The sequence below is a fragment of the Herpailurus yagouaroundi genome, unplaced genomic scaffold (assembly GCF_014898765.1).
Source record: "Herpailurus yagouaroundi ecotype Mexico unplaced genomic scaffold, PumYag 139, whole genome shotgun sequence".
NCBI lineage: Eukaryota > Metazoa > Chordata > Mammalia > Carnivora > Felidae > Herpailurus > Herpailurus yagouaroundi.
Window position 1 is genome coordinate 69961463 of NW_024412394.1, and position 19925 is coordinate 69981387.

General features: G+C 42.9%; 1 protein-coding gene across 2 annotated transcripts in view; it reads right to left on the reverse strand.

Moving 5' to 3' along the window:
- LAMA4 (laminin subunit alpha 4) overlaps nucleotides 1–19925 on the reverse strand; it is a 146032-nt gene that overhangs the window by 73007 nt on the left and 53100 nt on the right. The window contains exons 6-9 of one of the 2 annotated variants that reach the window (XM_040474418.1): nucleotides 10372–10586; nucleotides 8347–8442; nucleotides 6462–6613; nucleotides 4574–4684 (exon numbers count right to left, since the gene is read on the reverse strand). In XM_040474418.1, coding sequence (XP_040330352.1) covers nucleotides 4574–4684; nucleotides 6462–6613; nucleotides 8347–8442; nucleotides 10372–10586 — 574 coding nt within the window. The remainder of the gene's footprint in view (nucleotides 1–4573; nucleotides 4685–6461; nucleotides 6614–8346; nucleotides 8443–10371; nucleotides 10587–19925) is intronic. The other variant, XM_040474417.1, reaches the window with a different exon arrangement.

Genomic DNA, 19925 nt, shown 5'->3' on the forward strand with positions numbered 1-19925 from the left:
TCAACCAGACTAAGTGAGGATGATAATATCTAGGGTGAGAATAGACTTCATTGTTTAAACTGTGACACTTTTGAAAGTGAAAGCGGAACTTCTAGGAATCACTCTGGGAGACAAGCATAAATAAGGACGGTGCTGGACAAAACAGTAGTGGGAATAAAATGGTTCTGAAATGATGCTCCATTTCAGAACCTGTACAGTGATATCTACTTCTGTGGGTTTCCCTACCTCCTGAACATTAACGGCTTCTAAACACCTTCCCAGACTTGAGTTCCTCCGAGCTACAAACTCAGATCTTTCTCTAACTGCCCTCTGGGCATCCACAGAGAAATGTCCTGAGTAATCCATTCTGTAATTTAATTTTTTGAATGATTGATTGATTTGTACATAAAGATCTCTACATATTTTTATAATCTTGGGGGTGGTGAGCAAGAGTTGCGTGCATGCTTTACCTACTAAGTCAGCCAGGTGCCCCCCTTCTGTAATTTTAGAATAGTCATTTCTCCAAGCCAGAACTTCCCTCATGTCCGATTGGTCACCAAATCATCCTTATTCCGCTTGCCACTCTGGCATCTCCTCCTGTTCCATACTACCACAGTCTCGGTTGATACCTGTTCACTGCAAATTCTGTTCAAATAAAGGCAAGGTAGCAATCGACCACTCTTTTTTTGAGAGACAAAGAAAGAGAAAGAGGGGTGGGGGTGGAAAGACAGAGGAAGAGGGAGAGACAGAGAATTTTAAGCAGGCTTCATGCCCAGTCCAGTGCAGAGCCGGACGTGGGGCTTGTGATCTCATGACTATGAGATCATGACCTGAGCTGAAATCAGGAGTCCGACGCTTAACCGACTGAGCCACTCAGGTGCCCCGCCAACCACTCTAGTCTAGACCTCTGTGGCAATTTTCCAGATTCCTGGTGCCCATATCTTCAGCGTCTTCACTCGCCAATCTATCATCCCTACTGCAGAAGAATGTTTCTGAAATTTCAAATCTGGTCAGTTCATTGTCCTACGTAAATACTTCAATGTTCTCCAAAGCCCACAGGATGAAGCCTACATGTTCTTGAGCATGGTGGGCAAGGCTCCTCATGACCTGGCCTCTGAGAACTTCATCAGCAGTGTCTCCTGCGCCTTGCCTTACAGCTAACCTTTCAGTAGGCCAAGGCCAAAGTTTTTCTAGTTGTAGAACACACTATGTTGCTTCACATCTCCCTGCTTTCCTGGTACTTTTCCCCTGCTTAGGAAGTACTTGATAAACTCCCAGTAATTTTTATTTTATTTTATTTTTTTTTCCCAGTAATTTTTAAACACATAGGTCAATACTCATCTTCTCTAAGAAGTGTTCCCTAGCGTATGCCTAGTGAACAAGTTAATTATTTCTTCCTTAGAGTTATCTCTTTAGCCTGTACCATGCCTCTCTTATTGAACACTATGTTATAATTACTTTGTTTTACCTACCCGTTTTCCCTGCTGGCTGTGAGCTCCTGGAGAGCAGGGTTTATGTTACATTATCATGTTCATTTCAGTATCCATAGCACTAGCACAGTAGCTTATACACCAGGTGTTAGGTAATGCTTTTGGAATTGAAACATATGCTTATTTTTTGCCCTACCGTTTTGTCAGGATCAGAGATGAGCCCAGGTGCTTTTGATGTATAGAGGTGGTGGCCTACTTTCCTTCCAGTCCTAAAGATCTCTTCGATGACTTGATAAGCGAGGGAGCTTTTGTTGTGGCCAAAGGAGTAAGGGAGGATATGGAGGGGATGGGGAAGTAGAGGGGTGGTGCAGCACCTTCCTGAGCCAGCCCTTGGAGACTGGGCTCTGCGACTTGGGGCTCTGCATTGCAACTTCAAGGCCCTGTTGTCAGGGGGCAGCACTGAAACTGAGAGAGGGCCCCTGCCTCTTCTCCTGCGTGTAGCCTAGCACCACTCAGACTTCGAGCATGGTGCCTGGGGAACATGGGAAAGTAGAATCTTGACTTGTCTTTGGCACTTTCTTACAGACATGACAAGCCAGTGGTAGAAGGGAGGTCGTTTTGAGCACCGACTATTTGAGAATACAAAATGCCTGGGCATCCTTTAGGGGATTCCCAGAAGTAAGGGAGTAGGAAAGGGCTGTAGACTTCTTCAAAAGAGGGCTAGGACGAAACCAGTTAACGTAGGTTAATGTAAACTGTGAGATTTGGGGCTCGTGAGGTTTACGTGACAATTTGCAAACAGAGGTATTTTCAAGTTCAAGAGGCAACATTACTGTGATTAAAAAAAAAAATCATTGTGGGAATGAACCCACAGTGAAATCCTTCAATTAATTAATTAATTAATTAATTTTATTTTAAAGTTTATTTATTTATTTTGAGAGAGGCAGAGACAGTGTGAACAGGGGAGGGGCAGACAGAGACAGAGAAAGAATCCCAAGCAGGCTCTGTGCCTCAAGCTGCGGAGTCTGATGCAAAGCTCAAACCCATGAAGAGTGAGTGAGATCATCACCTGAGCTGAAATCAAGAGTCGAATGCTTAACTGACTGAGCCACCCAGGTGTCCCTATCCTTCGCTCTCTTTAAAGGTAAATATTAGTTACTTATTTGGTAGAAGTCTTTCTAAGGCAACCTTTTCTTAAATCCTTCTAAGAATCAATCATGGGCTTTTCTGGACTAAAGGATTGAAGGATGCTTGAGAAGTCATTAAGGCCAGCTCTGGGCATTCGTTTTGAAATCTTTCAGCAGTCTCTTACACCATCAGGACTGTTGTCATAGTTAGAAGGACCTTATTTTCAATAAGAGTTCTTGGAAATACCTGAAAGTTTCAGTAGCTTTTTCATCAACCTTTTGCTTTGGTGGTCTCTTCTTGGTGCCCAGGAGCCTTTTCTACTGTGATATCACTTAAAAAAAATTTTTTTTTAAATGTTTTGATCTATTTTTGAAGGAGAGAGAGATAGAGCATGAGTGGGGGAAGAGCAGAGAGAGAGACACAGAATTCGAAGCAGGCTCCAGGCTCTGAGCTGTCAGCACAGAGCCCGATGTGGGGCTTGAACTCATGAACTGTGAGACCATGACCTGCGCTGAAGTCAGACACTTAACCAACTGAGCCACCCAGGCGCCCCACTACTGTGGTATCACTTGAAGGCTCATGCTATTTTCTCCCCATGAATGTCTGCATTTAGGTTATATTGGAAGTGGAAAATTTGTACAACAAAAGGATCAGTCAGTCCATGTCTGAGCTGTGAGAGGAACTAATCTTGGGGAAAATATTTTCTCAAGAATTGAGACACTGGGCAAATTCCAACCATGACACCAGAAATGAAAAAGCAGTGAGTTTTTCACAAAGATTTCTTTCCTAGTATTTCCTTTGAAACTTAAGAGATCTCACTGCTTCCTACATATGCTCATGCTTGGATTTTAATATGCACAATGCATGGGAATGAGGGACCCAAGTTTCATATACATTTCGAAGTAGCTGTATCTTCCAAAGATCCAATTAGAACAACTCATGTTTTTAGAAGCCTAATCTCGTAAAAGTTTATGAGGTCCAACATCAAAAGAGATGGCCAGAGTTAATTTTAACCTTTATTTTTGTAGAAAATAAGAATTATTTTTCAAAGAGATCTTCAATGTCAAACACCCATGTCTAAAAGTTGAAATCCGAGTACATTGGACAGCCTTGGTAGAGCATAATCAGGGGAAAAATGTGTCAAACATTTTAATACGTAAAATATGGCACCTGGTGGCTTAGTTATATTTTTCCTTATTAGTACAGATGATGGATATTTTTCCATTAGGCTCCTGGGGAGTGTATTTAATAGTCTTTCATGTTAACTCTGTTCTTCCTGTTTTCATGTTTTTCTTGTTAATTTGTGAGAGCTTTTACAAGTCATATTTCCCTCAATATTTTTCTTAGTCTGGTTGAATTCTTAGTTTATTTATTGCTTCACTGGGTATTTGAAATTTTATCTTGTCAACTCTATTACCTTTTTTAAATTATAATTCTTCATGCTACATTTAAATGTACTATTATTTCCTTTCAAGGTTTAACAATGATTTCATTTTGCTTTCTTATGGATTTGAGATTTAAACTCAACTCTTAATCTGTCTGGAATTTATTTTAGTATATGTTATAAAGTGAAAGTTGAAGGTGATTATTTTTCCTGTCTAACTGCAAAATTGCTTTCTCAGCATGGTTCTTCTTTCCTTTTATTATTTAATGGATCCTTTAGCAAACATTTAAATTTCATATTCTATATAATAAAGTTTATTTCTGGGCTCTCTACAGCTCTTAGCCATAAAATGTTAAGGCAAACAGCTGACCAACCATCCTAATTGAAACATCTATCAACCATATTAACCAGCAACAAATACAATGAAAGTTCCCCATAAACATAGTTTTTCAAGGAAAGTCATCAAAACGAGAAGAGACTGTAGAGACCAAGTATATTAACTTTCTCCACAGATCTTGCCTTGATTTATTTTAAGGCACATGGGTCACTGCATTTTTCCTTCATTGTGTTAAGCTTCAGTCGTTTGTGACTAGCCAGGCTCATGCCGGCTAAATCCTTTCTCTGAAGGCACTCCCAGACACTGAATACCTACCCTTTCCGCTAATTCCTCCACATCAGACAGAAGGCTTTTCATTGTGTTCTCAGCATTGTTGATTTGTATCTTTCTTAGGAGATACTGGTTTTCTCTTTCTGACAATTTTGTCTGTGGAAAAGAAAAATGTTTTGAAAAAAAAAAATCAGTAGATGTGCATATCAGGCTTTTAAACATATACATACAACGCTTTCAGTGTAAGGGGACTCAGAGTAGAATGTGAGCTTCTGTTACCAAAATCGTGGGGTCTGAAGGTTGCTGCCACCTATGAAGGTTGGGGTCTGCACAAGGGTTCCCATGGTCTTCAGAGCTGAAGTTCTACGAGCTCTGCTCACTGGGCCGGAGACCCTGAACCAGGCTGTGCCGGCCATGAAGAAAGGGCATCTTTTTCTAATTTCACAAAAGTACCGTATAGACTGGTGGAGGCCCAGCATATGTGATCTTTAAAATTTCCATTTTGGCAGACCTTGGAGGAAATGATCAAGCCATAAGGATCAATGTAATGTAAAATGGAGTTTGGAAATTCTCTTTCTTCTTTTTAGTGCAAGGAGAGTGATTCTCTTTATTTTGGACCATTTTCCCTTTCTCTCCCATTTTTGCGGAGTTTGGTCCAATGTAGCTTTCCTTGGACTACTTTGGAGAAAGCCTTTCGATCCTGGCACAGGCGTCCTGTCCTGTCTGTTATCATCATACCTATCTTGATGTGCTGTTGAGGAAAGAGAGTTCAGGCGGTATCATGAGGCCTGTGTCTGGGTGACTCCTCGGAGAAGTACTGCCTGCATGTGTCCAAACAGATGAGTTTGGACAGGAATGATTGCTAAGTTTGGAATAGGATGCTCACTAAGAGTCCATCCAGCTCTACAGTCTTGTGATTTTTGGTTTGCTTTACAGTTTGCATATTTGGCCAATTGCTGTGGATGCCATCTATTTGCACCTCTAAAAAGTAGAGTGATGAGCACTTTCTATGGTGCGCACTGTTGCAACAGCTCTACGTATATCACTTGCTGAATTCTCGCAACAACCCATAAGATGGGCGTGATAAATATCCTCAGTTGAGAAAACTGGAGAATTAAGAGGTTAAAATAACTTGCCCAAGGTCACGTAACTAGTAAGGGTGAGAGCTGGGATTTGAATGCAACCGATCTGGTTTCCAAGTTTATGCTCTTAGTCATTATGCTAAGTTGACAAACAGTAAAAATGTGTGCTGGCATTAATTCTATTCTTCTTTCAGTTAATTATCATTGTTTCAAAAAATGTCTGTTGGTTGTGATAGAAGCCGATGATTTCGAAGGGAAAAATACCTCTTAAAGTTTAGCTGTATAAGCACTGTTATAATCTACTGGTTTTGACTGTTGTCAGCCTTTAACTGTTTATCAGATATTAACCACTGGACCTATGAGGAGACCCAGGGCGTGTATGTCTGTGTGCTCCAGTGTGTGTGTGTGAGTGTGGGAAAATGAGAGAGACTGTGTGTCTGTAAGAAGGAAAGGTATGGGTGGGAGGGAGAGAGCAGGAGAGAGGTTTCTAGAGAAACTCCCCAAAACATGGCAAATTGAGGCTAAGGTAACGGTAAGTTTGTGGCAAGGACCTGACTGATCAATGTACAGCTTACCAAAGAAGTAAGAGTGTTTTCCTTCCCTCAATAGTTTGGTAGATAGATACTCCTTGTTTTAGTTATTTTATTTAACACCTTAACTTCTTTTATAGATGGCAGTCTTTGGTTTAGGTTGAAGTTCATGGTTATAATCAACGTTTCATAATTTCCTAATCTAACAATCCATCTGTAATAACAGCCATGGGACTCAGATGATAGAGGAGATAGGAGTTCTAGGACAGATCGCGCAAAGCCAGCATGAGATACAGCTGAAGGTACAACATGGCTGCATACTTTGAGGAGGTAGATGGTGGAGTTGAGTTCATTCACGTGCCTATGAGCAGCGGCTCCGGATGATACGCTCAACAGACCCGATTTGCTTTCTTCGATAGAGAGTGCCGCTAACCGAAGGTCATCGATCAGATCCCAGATGCACTTATCACAGCCTGGAGATAAAATGGACGTGTTATTTCTTTAAAACTGAAAGTCAGCCAGGAAGCATGTGCGCTAGTAGATCATTATGTGTACTTCCTCTGTTAATATTATTATTATGTTAATCTGAAATTTATTGTCAAATTGGTTTCCATACAACACCCAATATTATTTTTATCTTAGGGGTGCCTGGGTGGCTCAGTCGGTTGGGCGTCCGACTTCGGCTCAGGCCATGATCTCACGGCCCGTGGGTTCAAGCCCCGCGTCAGGCTCTGTGCTGACAGCTCGGAGCCTGGAGCCTGCTTTGGATTCTGTGTCTCCCTCTCTCTGTGCCCCTCCCCCGCTTGTGCTCTGTCTCTCTCTGTCTCAAAAAATAAACAAACAAATAAATAGATATCATTTTTATCTTTGTGCCCCGAGGAGCTGTTCCGGGTCACAGAACCAGTCCTTACACTCAAAGGAGACGAGAGTCTAAGATGACTCAAACTGTGCATCAGGCACGATCCCCACTTAAAACAACAAAACAACACATGCGACAGGGAAGGAGGCTAATCTGGACTGTCTAATCGCTGCACTGAAAGAAAGGAAGCTTAAAAGGGCAAGACATTTGCAAGATGGGTGGGTAAGGAGAAGCACTCCCTCCACTTTTGCTTAGTGGTGGGACAGCCCTCTGAGATGGCTCTCTTCCTATCAGGCTTTGGGCTTCTGCTTGGTGCCGACCGGTGAGGACACCGCAGTTTCTGCTCCTTGCAGTTGGAATTGGAGTTCCTCCGACTGCGTCGACACCCCCGGAGGCCCAGCGCCCCCTTGTGGCACACTCAGAAGGACAGCCGACCATGCTTGGAAACCTGTCTTGACCTCATTTTGAAACTTTTCTGTTCCCAATTATCTTTCCCCCAGATTGTCCCCTTTTCTAAGGAACCAATAAATGAAGACTAAAGGGTTAATAGTTGTTAATGTGTTAATTTGTTATTTGAAGTTTGACATGATCTTTCTGATAGGCTATCTTACAGGAATAACTCCCCAGCCAGCCATGAGGCAGCTGGGCAGCCATTTTGATAAAAGGCTTTCTAAGGCAAAGCTTCTTTAAATCATTCTAAGAATCAGTTTTTCTAGACTAAGCGCTTGAAGGATGGTTGAGAAGTCATTAAGACCATCTCTGGGCATTTGTTTCGAAGTGTTTCAGCAGGTTCCTGCACCATGAGGACTGCTGATTTGAATGAAAGTAATGACAGAGAAATCCAGGAAAGTAAGATGACAGTTCCATTCTATAAGGTGGGAATAGTTTATTTCTGGTGCCACTTCAGTTTTGGAGTGATTTGGGAAAAGCCACTCGAATCTCTTAGTGTCTTGGTTTCCCTAGTGTTGTAAAGCATTGTCTACCTCACTATCTGAGGACTTGAAGAGATAATATAGAAAAAGGAGCCAAAATGAACTCGGTCACTGGGAATTGTGTTTCTGAGTCTGCCTTTACCCACTGGGTAAGATGCTGAATTTAAGGGCTTCATAAAATAAGTTTTCTAAAACAGAGCTGCTTAAATGTAAGTCACCCATTTGCCAATTGGAATCAAGCAGAGCGTTGAATATCTTTCGCTCAGGGTTTATTTGGTGGAGGCACAGACAGGGTTAAAGCCAGGAGTGGGGCTTAGGCAGTTTCTAGAGAGGCTATTGCATAGCTTTTCCTAATCCTACACCTGCAGCACATTAGAGAGAGTGGGGTTAGTCAATCATGTACTGTTATTTTTACTTATGGTTGGGCAGTCCATGCCTGTAGGGGGTTCAAAACCTTCTTCCAAGCACTCTCCGGTTACGCTGTCACATGGGCCTCCCCCACAATTGCACACTGTGGGAAACAAAAACAAGAGGTTAGGGCTTCGTTTCTTAAAATGCTTAAAATATGGCAACGTTTTCCTGGTTTCTAGAAATACTGGCTATCCGTACACAGTTCTTCCAAAGGGAAGTAATTATATTCTTCCTTACCACCATGTAGAATCCATGAACTAGAGATTATTCCCCCCACCCAGTAAAGCCCAGCCTGGTGAGATTTTCAAAGGTGGCCCCGGGGCAAAAGTAAATCTGAATTTTCTAGGACTCTTTTCCCCACTTTCTGGGATGCTGACATGACTGTGCAATTGCTTCAGTCCAAAAAGATCCTGGTAAATTTCACAAAGTACAAAACGATCCTGGAACCCATCATTCAGCTGGAATCTGAGAGCCCTCCTTTCATCGCAGACTGATTCTCCAGTTTAATCCAACTCCAGGGTTGATCATTGCCAGGTGTGAGGGAGGAGCAGCCCAGAGGGAGGGAGGGAGGAGGCTCAAGAGCAATTCTTGGCTCCCACAGTGCTTGACCCTTTGCAAGTCTGACTCCAAACCTCCATCAGTGGGATGGCTAGGAGTAATGTCGTGGAAAGAATTAGGAGCATATTTACATGAATTTAGAAGACCTGAGAGCCCACTATTAATCTATGGATGATTTTCAAAAACGCCTTTTGGAAAAAAACAAAAGCAAAACCCCAATCTCATCAGGCTGTTCATTTTCCACTGAGTTGCTCAGTAGGAATCAATTTGTAATATTTAAAAAGGATTTCCTAAGCTATCTATGCTGGCAATAAGCTGGAATAGTGTTGTAAATTCTCCCCCACCTCTTAACTGCCTTTACAGAATAATCATAAAAAATTAGCTTCAAGGGGGAACATGCATTTGTTACATTTCAGCTGTTTAATGTTCCACAAAATGTAGATTTGTTAAACAATTCAGCAAGATCATGCTTTGTTGCTTCTAACATCACTATCTTTTCTAAGAGTGATCTGCATCTATGTAGTTTAACAGAAGTTTAAAAAAATCTTTTGAGAATCAGAACATCAATGTCTAAGGCTTGGATGTTGCCAACATCCTTTCTGATGCCTGCTTTCTCTCTTTAGTCTGACTGGACACAGAACTCCTCTCTTGCTTCTGACATTTCTGGTTTCATGCCTCTGTGTACCTCGCTTTCTTATAGACACGTTTACTTTTACTGTGAGTGCTGCAGATCATACGTGTCTACTTCTCAACTTTAGACTCTTCTTAAAATCTTTGCAGGTGGGACTCTGTTTTGGTAAGGGGATTCTAGAAGAAGCATGCCACAAGAGCACAAGGCCTCTGCCTCGCCCTCTTTCCTCTCAAAGTCAGAGAGTAAGAAATACTCACTCTCAACCTTCCTTTGTTCCTAAAGGAAGTCAATTCACTTTTATTTCTGAAGAGTTTCACTCTATGCAGCAAATTGATTAGAGAAATCATGAACGAAATTTGTGCATTTCAGTCTGACTGCAGTTTAAACAGGAAGATTTCTTATACTATATCTGCAATATTTACTCTGACAATTTGAGGAACTTGGGGGATGACTAAACTGTACTCTTGGCTTGCTAATCTGTGTCACTAAGAAGTCAGTTTTACTTCTTAAAGCTATGACCAGCTTCCAGAATAAGAAAACTGATGTAAATCTTGTAAGTCTTCATTCAGAATTCTGGTCAGTGATAGGTAATCCATGAAAGTCTGGCTTACTCCTTTGATAAAAAATTGGAAGAATATAAGGCAAAAGTTCACTTGTGTGAGTGTCTCATGGTTTAATCTACCCATGAGCTAAGGTACACCAGTAGCCTTGATAATATCTACCCTGGTGAGTATGGGATGCACATTCCTAAGAGTGCACAGTGTCCTGGAAAAGTGACAGTGGGACACTTGCAATATTTTCCCAACATAGATCCATCTGAATTCGGCGTATGTGCTGTACCTGCGCAGTTCTTGGCGACCCTGGCATCCCCATAGTAGCCAGGGGCACAGCGTTCACACTTGAATCCCGTGGTGTTGCGTAGGCAATTCCTACACTGGCCGGTGACCTCGTCACAATCTTCAAAGATCAGGTTGGGATCTGAATTTCCACTGCAGTCACATTTCTTACAGGTGCTTCCAATCAGCAAGGGGTTTCCATAGTAACCCGGGGCACATCTGGAGGAGAAATCACAGGTTAAAAATTTAGCAGCCATAGTTTTTCTTGTCTTTTATCTTCTTTCCTACCTAGAAGACAGTGTAGTGAATATATGTGGATTGCTCGCCTGGAATTCATTCCCTTTATCGCAGCTTCTTAATAGGACCAGACTTTGTTTTTAAGGAACCATTCTTCTCTTCCCTATTGGATTGAAGCCCATTTAGTATGATCAGACCCCCAGATGCAGGAGTGTCCAGATATGATCAGTGTGTGGGCATTTTTCATCACCCTAATGATTGGGGTGCATGGCTGCCATATGACCGAATGGTACAAGATATGCTAAATGTACAGCAAGAGATGTACCACCGGGGCACAGCTAAGAATTATCCTGGCCGAAATGTTAATAATACCCTTATTGAGAAACACTGGCACAAATCACCATCTGCCTTGCCATAACGAATTGTTCGGATAACCTAAACCTGAGCCAGTTAGTGCCTGGCATTGTCCTGGCCAAGACAAGTTGGCTCAGGAGTGATCTAGTCGGAGTATTATAGCTCAGGGCTTTTTTAGCTGAGGGTTGTGGGAAGGCATTCTCTCTATCCACAGGTGAATAGAGGCAGGTAGCACTCAGCTGGCAGCCATCTTGTGATGGCAGGAAGGCAGTGTGAAGATAAAGCAGAGAGCAGGGCTGAGAGTACCACACATAAATGAAATTGGAGCCCAGATGGCCATTTTTGTGGGCATTTTAGGTATATAAGCCTATAGAGACCAGGCACCTAACTGCATTCGTTGTGAGGGCAGAGCTGGTGCCTATGGTCATGCCAGCGGGGCCCTTAAGGACAGACCCCAGCTCAGTTGGAGAGTAGAGACCAAAATCCATCCAGCCTTTGCTGGCCTTGCCAAGCTGTGCCCTCTGGGTGGAGCTGCTTCTATTCAGAAGAAGAAATGCCTTCTCTACTTTTCCCAAAGGTGCCTCACGGGCCAGCAGAGGAGGCCCTGCTTGTGAGTAGTGGGACTGCAGGCCCGATCCAAGGGGTAGCTGCTACTCAGCTCCTGTCAGCTGTTTCTAGACTGTAGCCTTGAGGGAACTGTGTTGCTAGATCTTTCTATCTTTTGAGAGAAAAGCTGAAGTGTGGATTTTTATGTGAACTTACAATTTTGAAAGTTTGGCTCAAACTTTGTAAGAATACCGTATGAGCCAAACTACACGTTTTCTGGCTGGCCATAGGCTCCTCTTTGCTGTGACCCTAAACTAGTGTCAAGACTGGCTAACTGGGGCTGAAGATGCTTTGGGAGTGGCTGGAAAGAATGTGTGGTCACCCCTTCATGGAGCTGAAGGTCAGGTGCAGGAGTGGGTTCTGATGTGAGCGAGAAAAAGAAAGGAGCAGATGGAGGTTTCTGTGATGAAAGCAGAGGTGGGGGAAGCCGGTGTTGGCTCCAGATGCAGGGTGGATTGCGGGCTGGAATGGGGAGACCAGGCTGGGGTGTGGAGAGCCTGGGCTGGGCGTTGGCCTTGGAGAGGAGAGCGGGGGAGGACTTTCCAAGGAAATCAGGAAGACCTGGCCAATAATAACAAGACACTACATTTTTAAAAGGCTTTCATGATTCAAAACATTTGAAAAACAGAGAAAGGAAACAAAAAAATCACCTGTAATCCTACAATCCTAACAAAATCACTGTCCGATATTTTGCACATATTCTTCCAAGCTTTATGTCTCAGTTTTTTGGTGTAGTTGTAATGATGGCATACGTTCAATCTTTATGCCCTTTGCTTGCACCGTACCTCATGGTTTCACCGAGGTGAGTTTAGTTACCGCACACACCCGGGAGGTAGGCCACACAGGCCTGGCATTCTGAGGCTGAGAGGCTACTTTGGTTTTCCAGGCTCATATAGCAAGGAATTCACAGCACAAGACCCAGACCTTCTGACCCTGATGTTCTTTCCTTCACTCCACCCTGGACCACACTGCTGCTGCTATAAGTGGATGAATGAATTCACCCAACAGAGGGACAATTCATGTCTATTTTATGTAAGGCGTGGAGAGACAGGAAGAGGAAAAACACACAGCCCGTGCCCTGAAAGAACAGGAAACAAATCGAGCATAATTATGCATAAAATCATAAACTCTAGAAATCAAGGTCTACGAAAAAGATAAGAATGAATGCAAGTGCCACACAACCCACAGAGAGACACCCCCCTAAGAGGAAATGTTCAGTGAGTTTTGTTATTCATACTCATGCCTTTGCACCTTTGATTTACAGGTTCTCTGGTTCCCAAGCCAGCACAAATCATTCCTCTTTGGAACACATGGCGGGATTGAATTTCTATCCTTTGCTGCAGTTCACCAGAGAGTATTAGACTCTTGGTCCCATTGAAATGCGACTCAGACCTGGCACCTCAATGTGCCGTAGGGAATCCTGAGCTCTGGGCGTGGGACCTTGCCCAAGCTCACAGAAGTCAGATGACACTGACTTTCTTTTCTCTGTTGAATTCCACTGTATTTGATCTCCATAGGTTGTCTCTTGGTCTTCCACGAGAGAAAAACCAAATTCTCTATTCTGTAAGTCAGAAGCTCAATCACAGTGGAAACCTACTTTGAGTTTCAAGAACATCGTTTGGTGGTAGGTTCAGATGCAATTCTGAAGTCATAGTCCACACTTTAACCCTACAGATTTTATAGAATAGACATGCAAAGGTTTCTTCCTATAGCACTCTACAACCCCTTACTTTCATAGACAAGGAAACTAGAGTGTGGAGAAGCTAAATAATTTGTTCATTACTGCAGGGCTCAACCCTATGATGGGACTCCAAGCGTAATACCCTTTCCCCCCACAAGTCTGATATTAAATGAATTAGCTAATTGATTAGCAATTATAATAATTGAATAATCAAATGCTATCAATGCATCCAATTCCTGCCCTAAAATAACAAATAACAAAGGTTCAAAAGGATCAGCAGTTGGAATTAGAGTCAGCACTGGAGCCTTGTACCCCGTAGTCTGGTTCTATTTTTTTTTTCTCCCATAATCTCATTTCTAGCTTTATTAATGACTTGAATCACTCATGGAAAATGGGCTGATACATTTACAGTGTAAATGAGAGAATAGTGGCATATGAACATTGTCATTTCAGTTAGTGATCACAGTATTTAGGCAAAATAGAAAACAAAGAAATATGTTTTAGGAGAAAAAAAAAAGACTTTGACCAAGAGCTATTGTGTTGGGAATTTTTGGAGCTCTTTTTCTCTCCTCTCCTCTTTCTCCTTTGCTTCTCTTACTAGGGCCATACAACTGTCACTGAATACCTTTACCAAGGGGGCCAAACTCCCAGGTGGCACAGTAGTCTTTCTGGGAGGGATGCCATTCTATAGCTGTCATTGGTATTAAATTAAATGCTGGAAAAAAAAAAAAAGAGCCCGTTACATAGTAGATGCCATATAAATGCTTTCTACTTCTCTATGAAACACTGATAAACAAGGCTAGGAAAATGTAAGTAACCCACTCAAGGTCACAGGATAAGAATCCAGAAGTGGAGCAAGGTAGAGAGGAGGGAGTCATAGAAGAATTCTATGTAGATAACAGAGGGTGAGTTTGAAAAAACATAGTGCCTGCAGAAAGAATAAGACTAAACCCTGGAATCCCAAACTCAATAAATGTTGGCTTTCTTTTCTTTCTCCTCTTCTTTATTCTTCTTCTCTTTTTTTTTTAAAAGTTTATTTATTGGGGCACCTGGGTGGCTCAATCGGTTAAGTGTCCGACTTTGGCTCAGGTCATGACCTCGAGGTTCGTGAGTTTGAGCCCTGTGTCAGGCTCTGTGCTGACAGCTCAGAGCTTGGAGCCTGCTTCAGATTCTGTGTCTCCCTGTCTCTCTGCCCCTCCCCTAGTCATGCTTTGTCTGTCTGTCTCTCTCTCTCCAAAATAAATCAACTTAAAAATAAGTTGATTTATTTTGGGAGGCAGGGGGAGAGAGGGAGAGAGAGAATCCCAAGCAGGTGTCCTATGCTGACAGGCTCTGTGCCAGACTCAATCTCATGAACAGTGAGATCATGACTTTAGCAGAGATCGAGAGTCAGGCACTTAATTGAATGAGCTATCCGGGCACCCTTATTCTTCCTTTTTATCACCAAGGCCATTATCAGCATCATCACTGTCATCATTATTATATCTGTTGATACTATATTCAGCCTCTCCTGTTAGGGCTTTAGGGTCCCCTTGGATTTGCTTGAATTCGGTCCATTCTTCTCTCCTGATCCTTAAGCAATAAGATCCATATGATAAGTCCTCATACTATCTTAGTATGTCTCTCACTCCACTGCAAAATTGAATGGATGGAGGAATACAATTAAAGCTGCCATGGGGGACAATGCGGAATACTGAGGTATTGAGATCATCTACATTTTTTTTAAGTTTATTAATTGATTTTTAGAGACAGAAAGTGCATGAGCAGGGGAGGGGCAGAGAGAGCGAGGGAGAAAGGGAATCCCGAGCAGGTTTTAGCGCAAAACCTGACTTGGGGTTTGATCTCGAGAACCACACATAACCTGAGCCAAAATCCAGAGTCGGACGCTTCATCACGTGAGCCACCCAGGTGGCCCATAACTGAAAACTTGGGATTGTGGCCCATACCTGAAAACTTGGGATTGAACATCAAGGCTCTTGGGTTTTGTTTTGGGTTTACCACTAACCAATTGTGTGACCTCGGACTAGGTCTCAAGGCTCTGTGTCTCAGGCTTCTCATCTTTTCAAATGTACTACATAGAGCAGAGGGAAAGTCACACAGGGATGAAAATGAGAATTGCAAAATTGCTGGCTATGAGGCTTGTACATTTTATACTTATTTGCATCACATGGTAACTTCCATTTGCAACCTCTCTTCAGCCAGAGGGCAGTGTCTTAACTCACTCAATTCTGTGTTACCCTCTTCCAGTTTCCTGGCACGAGGAAGAGTAGGAGATCAAACAGGCCATGAAATGACTCACTCTCATCACTACAGGTGCCTTTTTAAAGGAACATTAAAAGGACCGTTATTGTTTTTTTCATTGAAGAAAAACAGGTATTACTTAAACAAATATAACTGAGTGCCTACAATGTTCCAGATACTGTGATGGGGGAAGAGTCGTAGAGAAATGAATGAGATGCCACTTCTGCTGAGAAGCTCATAGTTTAATAGTAGAGACTGAAAAAGAAAACCCAAATGTGTGATTTTGAGCATGTGGCTTATCTTCTCTGTGTCTTACTTTCTTCCTCTATAAATAAGGATGAAAACGGTATCTTCTAGGATTTTTTTTAGGTTTAAGTGGGTCATTGTATGCAAAGTGCTTACAACACTTTCTGGCACACAGTAAGCATTCAATAAATGTATTATTTTTATCGTCACAGTTGTCATCTAAATGCAACACAATGTGGTGAGCTCTACAGTTGGTCTGGCGGATTTGGGGAGCAGCGGCTCCCACAGGTGGAAGTTAAAGTGTGAGGTGGGAGGAAGACGTTGGGAAAGAGCCGGCCCGGGGCCAGGGCAGGCTTAAAACACGGACCTCATTGTAAAAACAAGTGTATTAGAGCTGTGTTACATGGTACAGTAAGAGGTTCGTGTTTTATGCTTTGGACCAATGTTTCTCAAACTTAAATGCAGTGTGGGTCCCTGTGGAAGGCAAAAGATTTTCCCAGAATACCTCTGCTAGTGTTCATCTAAGTTATGTTTCAATCTTTAAATAGTTCAAACATAATACAAGGTAGAGAAACTCCTTATAACTATGGCTCTTATACATCTTAAAAACCAAAATAAATTTTACGATAAAACACAAACTATGAAACCAATGAACCAAAACGATGGATGGTGTTGTCTTGTTGCAGCTGAAAGGCTACTTGCAACATGGCGTGACCGAGGATTGTGTGAGCTCAACATCTATGCCCTGCCATGTGTTATGTGACGGCTCAGTTTGTTTTGAGGTCATGCCATTTGGCCTCCAATTGTCTGTCATGTGTCATTGACACACCCCCGGCTGTTATTTTCTCCTCAGCTCTGAGGCAGATTTCCCTTTATTACAAAGTGGTTCTACAGAAAGTCCAGAACGTGTTTCGAGTAACTTTTTCCTCGAGATTATCATGGAAATTAAACACCGAATGAAGAAAATATTCACCGAGTCCTCATGAGCCCCACAAATATTTCTGAGGACACCAGGGGTTCTTGAGCTATAGTTTGAGAAACAGTGTTTTATATCATGCAGGTGTGATATAAGAGGTGGGGCAGTAGTTTGCAGGCAGTGAGAGGACTGGCATGAGAACCCAGTAGAGTCAAAAAATAGGTATCCAGGCCTCACCCATACAGGTTCTTTTTCTGTGGGGCATGGATGGGATTTGGGGATGGAATCCAAGGTTTCCAGGGGATCTTATATACAGTCACATTTGAAAACCATCCCTTGATTAAATGATCTCTAAGTACGGAAACACCTAGCGTTTGCAATAGATAGACATCCATACAAGTCAGGAGCATATTTTGAAAACGCCTCGTGGTTAGGTCCAAGTTCATAAATACACTGAAAATATAGATTAGATGAAGCTAAACTGGGACAATTTAACAACTTGACTGTTAAACTCAAAACAAAACACCCCCCTCAGTCCCAGGGTCAAACACAAAGCCAAAGCAGTGAAGACTTCTCCCTTCCCAATGACCCAGCCCTCTCTGTGGGAACGAGATCACTCCTTCCACTGCACTCTTGAGGAGGCTTTGCTTGTCCTTCTATTTGGTATTTCCTTTCTTCTGCCTTGTGATGAATGGTGTTTGGGTGTGTCTCCTGCTCTAGCCTTGATTTTCACTGAGGACAAGAGACCATGTCTTGCTTGTTATCACGTCCCTGTCCCATCCACCAATCTGCTGTGTGGTTGCTTCCATTTCGAGGAAGAGTCCCCCGGATTTTTGGTGTAAAAAGTCAATTTTGGTGTAAAAGGCCTGCATCCACTCTCCTTAAAACAGCAGGGTGTAAGGAAAGGTGGACAGGAGAGAGGAGACAAAACAGAGAAAGTTGCTCAGAGTGTTTGTCCCCCAATGCAGATGAAAGGCCTTTGAAGGGGCACTTATTTCCAGCACATTTGTTGCTGCAGCCTCCTGTTAAAGGGAAGCAGGTTAACTGTGCTTCTCCTGACTATCAGAGACTCATCTAATTCATTAATTGTCAAAGTTTAATGTAGGAGACCTTCGGGGCACCTGTGTGGCTCAGTTGGTTAAGCGTTTGACTCTTTATTTCAGCTCTGGTCATGACCTCATGATTTGTGAGATTGATTGAGCTCTGTGTTGGGCTCTGCAGCCTGCTTGGGATTCTCTCTCTCTCTGCCCCTACCCCTCTCACATGTGCTTTCAGTGTCTCTCTGAAAATAAATAAATAAATAAACTAAAAAAAATAAAATAAAGTGGAAGACCTTACAAAGACAATTAGGAAAAACAGTATTGGCATAGAGAAAGAATCCAGATTTGTAAGCCAAACTGTGCAGGTCCTGGTGCCCCCACTTAGCAGTGTTGTGACTTCAGACCGGGCCCATCACCTCCCTTAGCCTCAGTTTCCTCATCTGCAGAATGACAAAATAGCACCTGCTCTCAGGGTGGTTGTGAGGCTAAGAGGTGAAGAATGTAAAGCACGGACACAGTGGACAATCAACAAAGGGCACTACCTAGTTCAAATGTATCATTTCTGGCTAAGGAAACTGAGATTCAGGAGAATGAGCCAGCTTGTTCCCAGGCACACATTATGCTGGTGGGGGAAACTGGACAATGGCCACCGTGACTCCTACAGTCACCAGGTAATTTTTATTGAGCATCTCTTAAGTGCCATGTGCCATACCAATAACGTCACAGTATCACCTCACAACAGTCCTAGGAGGTGGACATTTTCATTTTCTCCATTCTGGAGATGTGGAAATGGACACTTAGAGCTCAAATAACTGCCTCAGGAGGATCCCAAAGGGCTCACGCTGAGAGACAAACTCAGCCAGGCCAAAGCTACATCTCCTCAATATTTGACAACTAGTGCTCTCTCCTTGATCCAACCATTCCAGATCCAGGAGAGGCACCGGATCTGACCAAGACTTACAGGTCCAGGAGCTTCCAATGTGCATCAGGAGACTTATCATCTACAATCCTACTTCTGAGGAGGGCATGCTGTCCTGTCCATGCAGGCCCCTTACCCTGGCTGACAGAACCTCTATCTGCACCCCTGTGCAACTTTGCAGGACCGAGCCCTGAGGCACAGAGATTTCTTCACTTCTGGGAGGGCTTGCATTTGGTCAGCATGGCTCTATTTAAGGCCATCCCAGGGGCCAGCGAACACCCATTAGCTGGTAATACTGCTCGATCTCTGTCAGACTAAACAGAGTTTTACCTCAGACACTGAGGGGACAAAGTTCCATCCCTGGCTGATTAACAGTCCTCTCTGAGCCAGAAAGTGAGCAAACCAGGTGCCTCATATTCCTGAACCCCTAAGTAAGAAAATACGGAGTGTGTCACAAACATTAATTAACCAGATGTCTATTTGTTCCTCCCGAGGTATAAAATCCACGTGCGCCATCAGCTTTGACCTTCCCTCTTCCCTCGTAGCAAAAAAAGAGAAAAAAATACCTTTAAAAAGTCTTCAATAAGAGGATTATCTATGATTTGTACATTTAATAATCATAATAGTAATGCCCTCCAAGTATAGAGATTTTCTCTGCACTGTAGGCACTGTGGCTTTTTAAAAACAATTCCCGAACTACTCTTTGAGATGTAGAAGGTGATTTCTTAGGAAGTGAGATGGTTTATCATTTAAGGTTTACATTTTGAGTCCTGGGCTGGTTTGTGAACTGTACTCAGGGCAATGGGAGCATGCTGCTGGGAGGTGAGCATGTGTGGATGTTGGACCAGAGGTTTGAGAGGTACCCTGTCCTTCCCTCCCACATCATCTTGCGGCCTAAAGACAATGGGGAGGCTGACATTAATAACATTTCTTTTTTTTTTTTTTTAATTTGAGAGAGAGCAGGAGAGGGGCAGAGAGAGAGAGAAAAGGAGGGAGAGAGAGAGAGAGAGAGAGAGAGAGAGAGAGAGAGAGAATCTTAAGCAGGTTTCATGCTCAGTGCAGAGCCTGACTCAGGGCTCAATCCCACGACCCTGGGATCATGACCTGAGCCAAAATCAAGAGTTGGACGCTCAACAGACTGAATCACCCAGACGCCCCTGGCATTTCTCTTAAAAATAAGAAGCCCTCTCTGTAACACTCTTTTAGCAAAAATCATTTTATTTGAGAAAACTGAGTAGCCTCCAGGTGGGGAGAAGGGGAAATGTCTTGCCAGGAAACCATGCAGCGGGACGCCTCACAACTTTAGTCACCAAAGTCC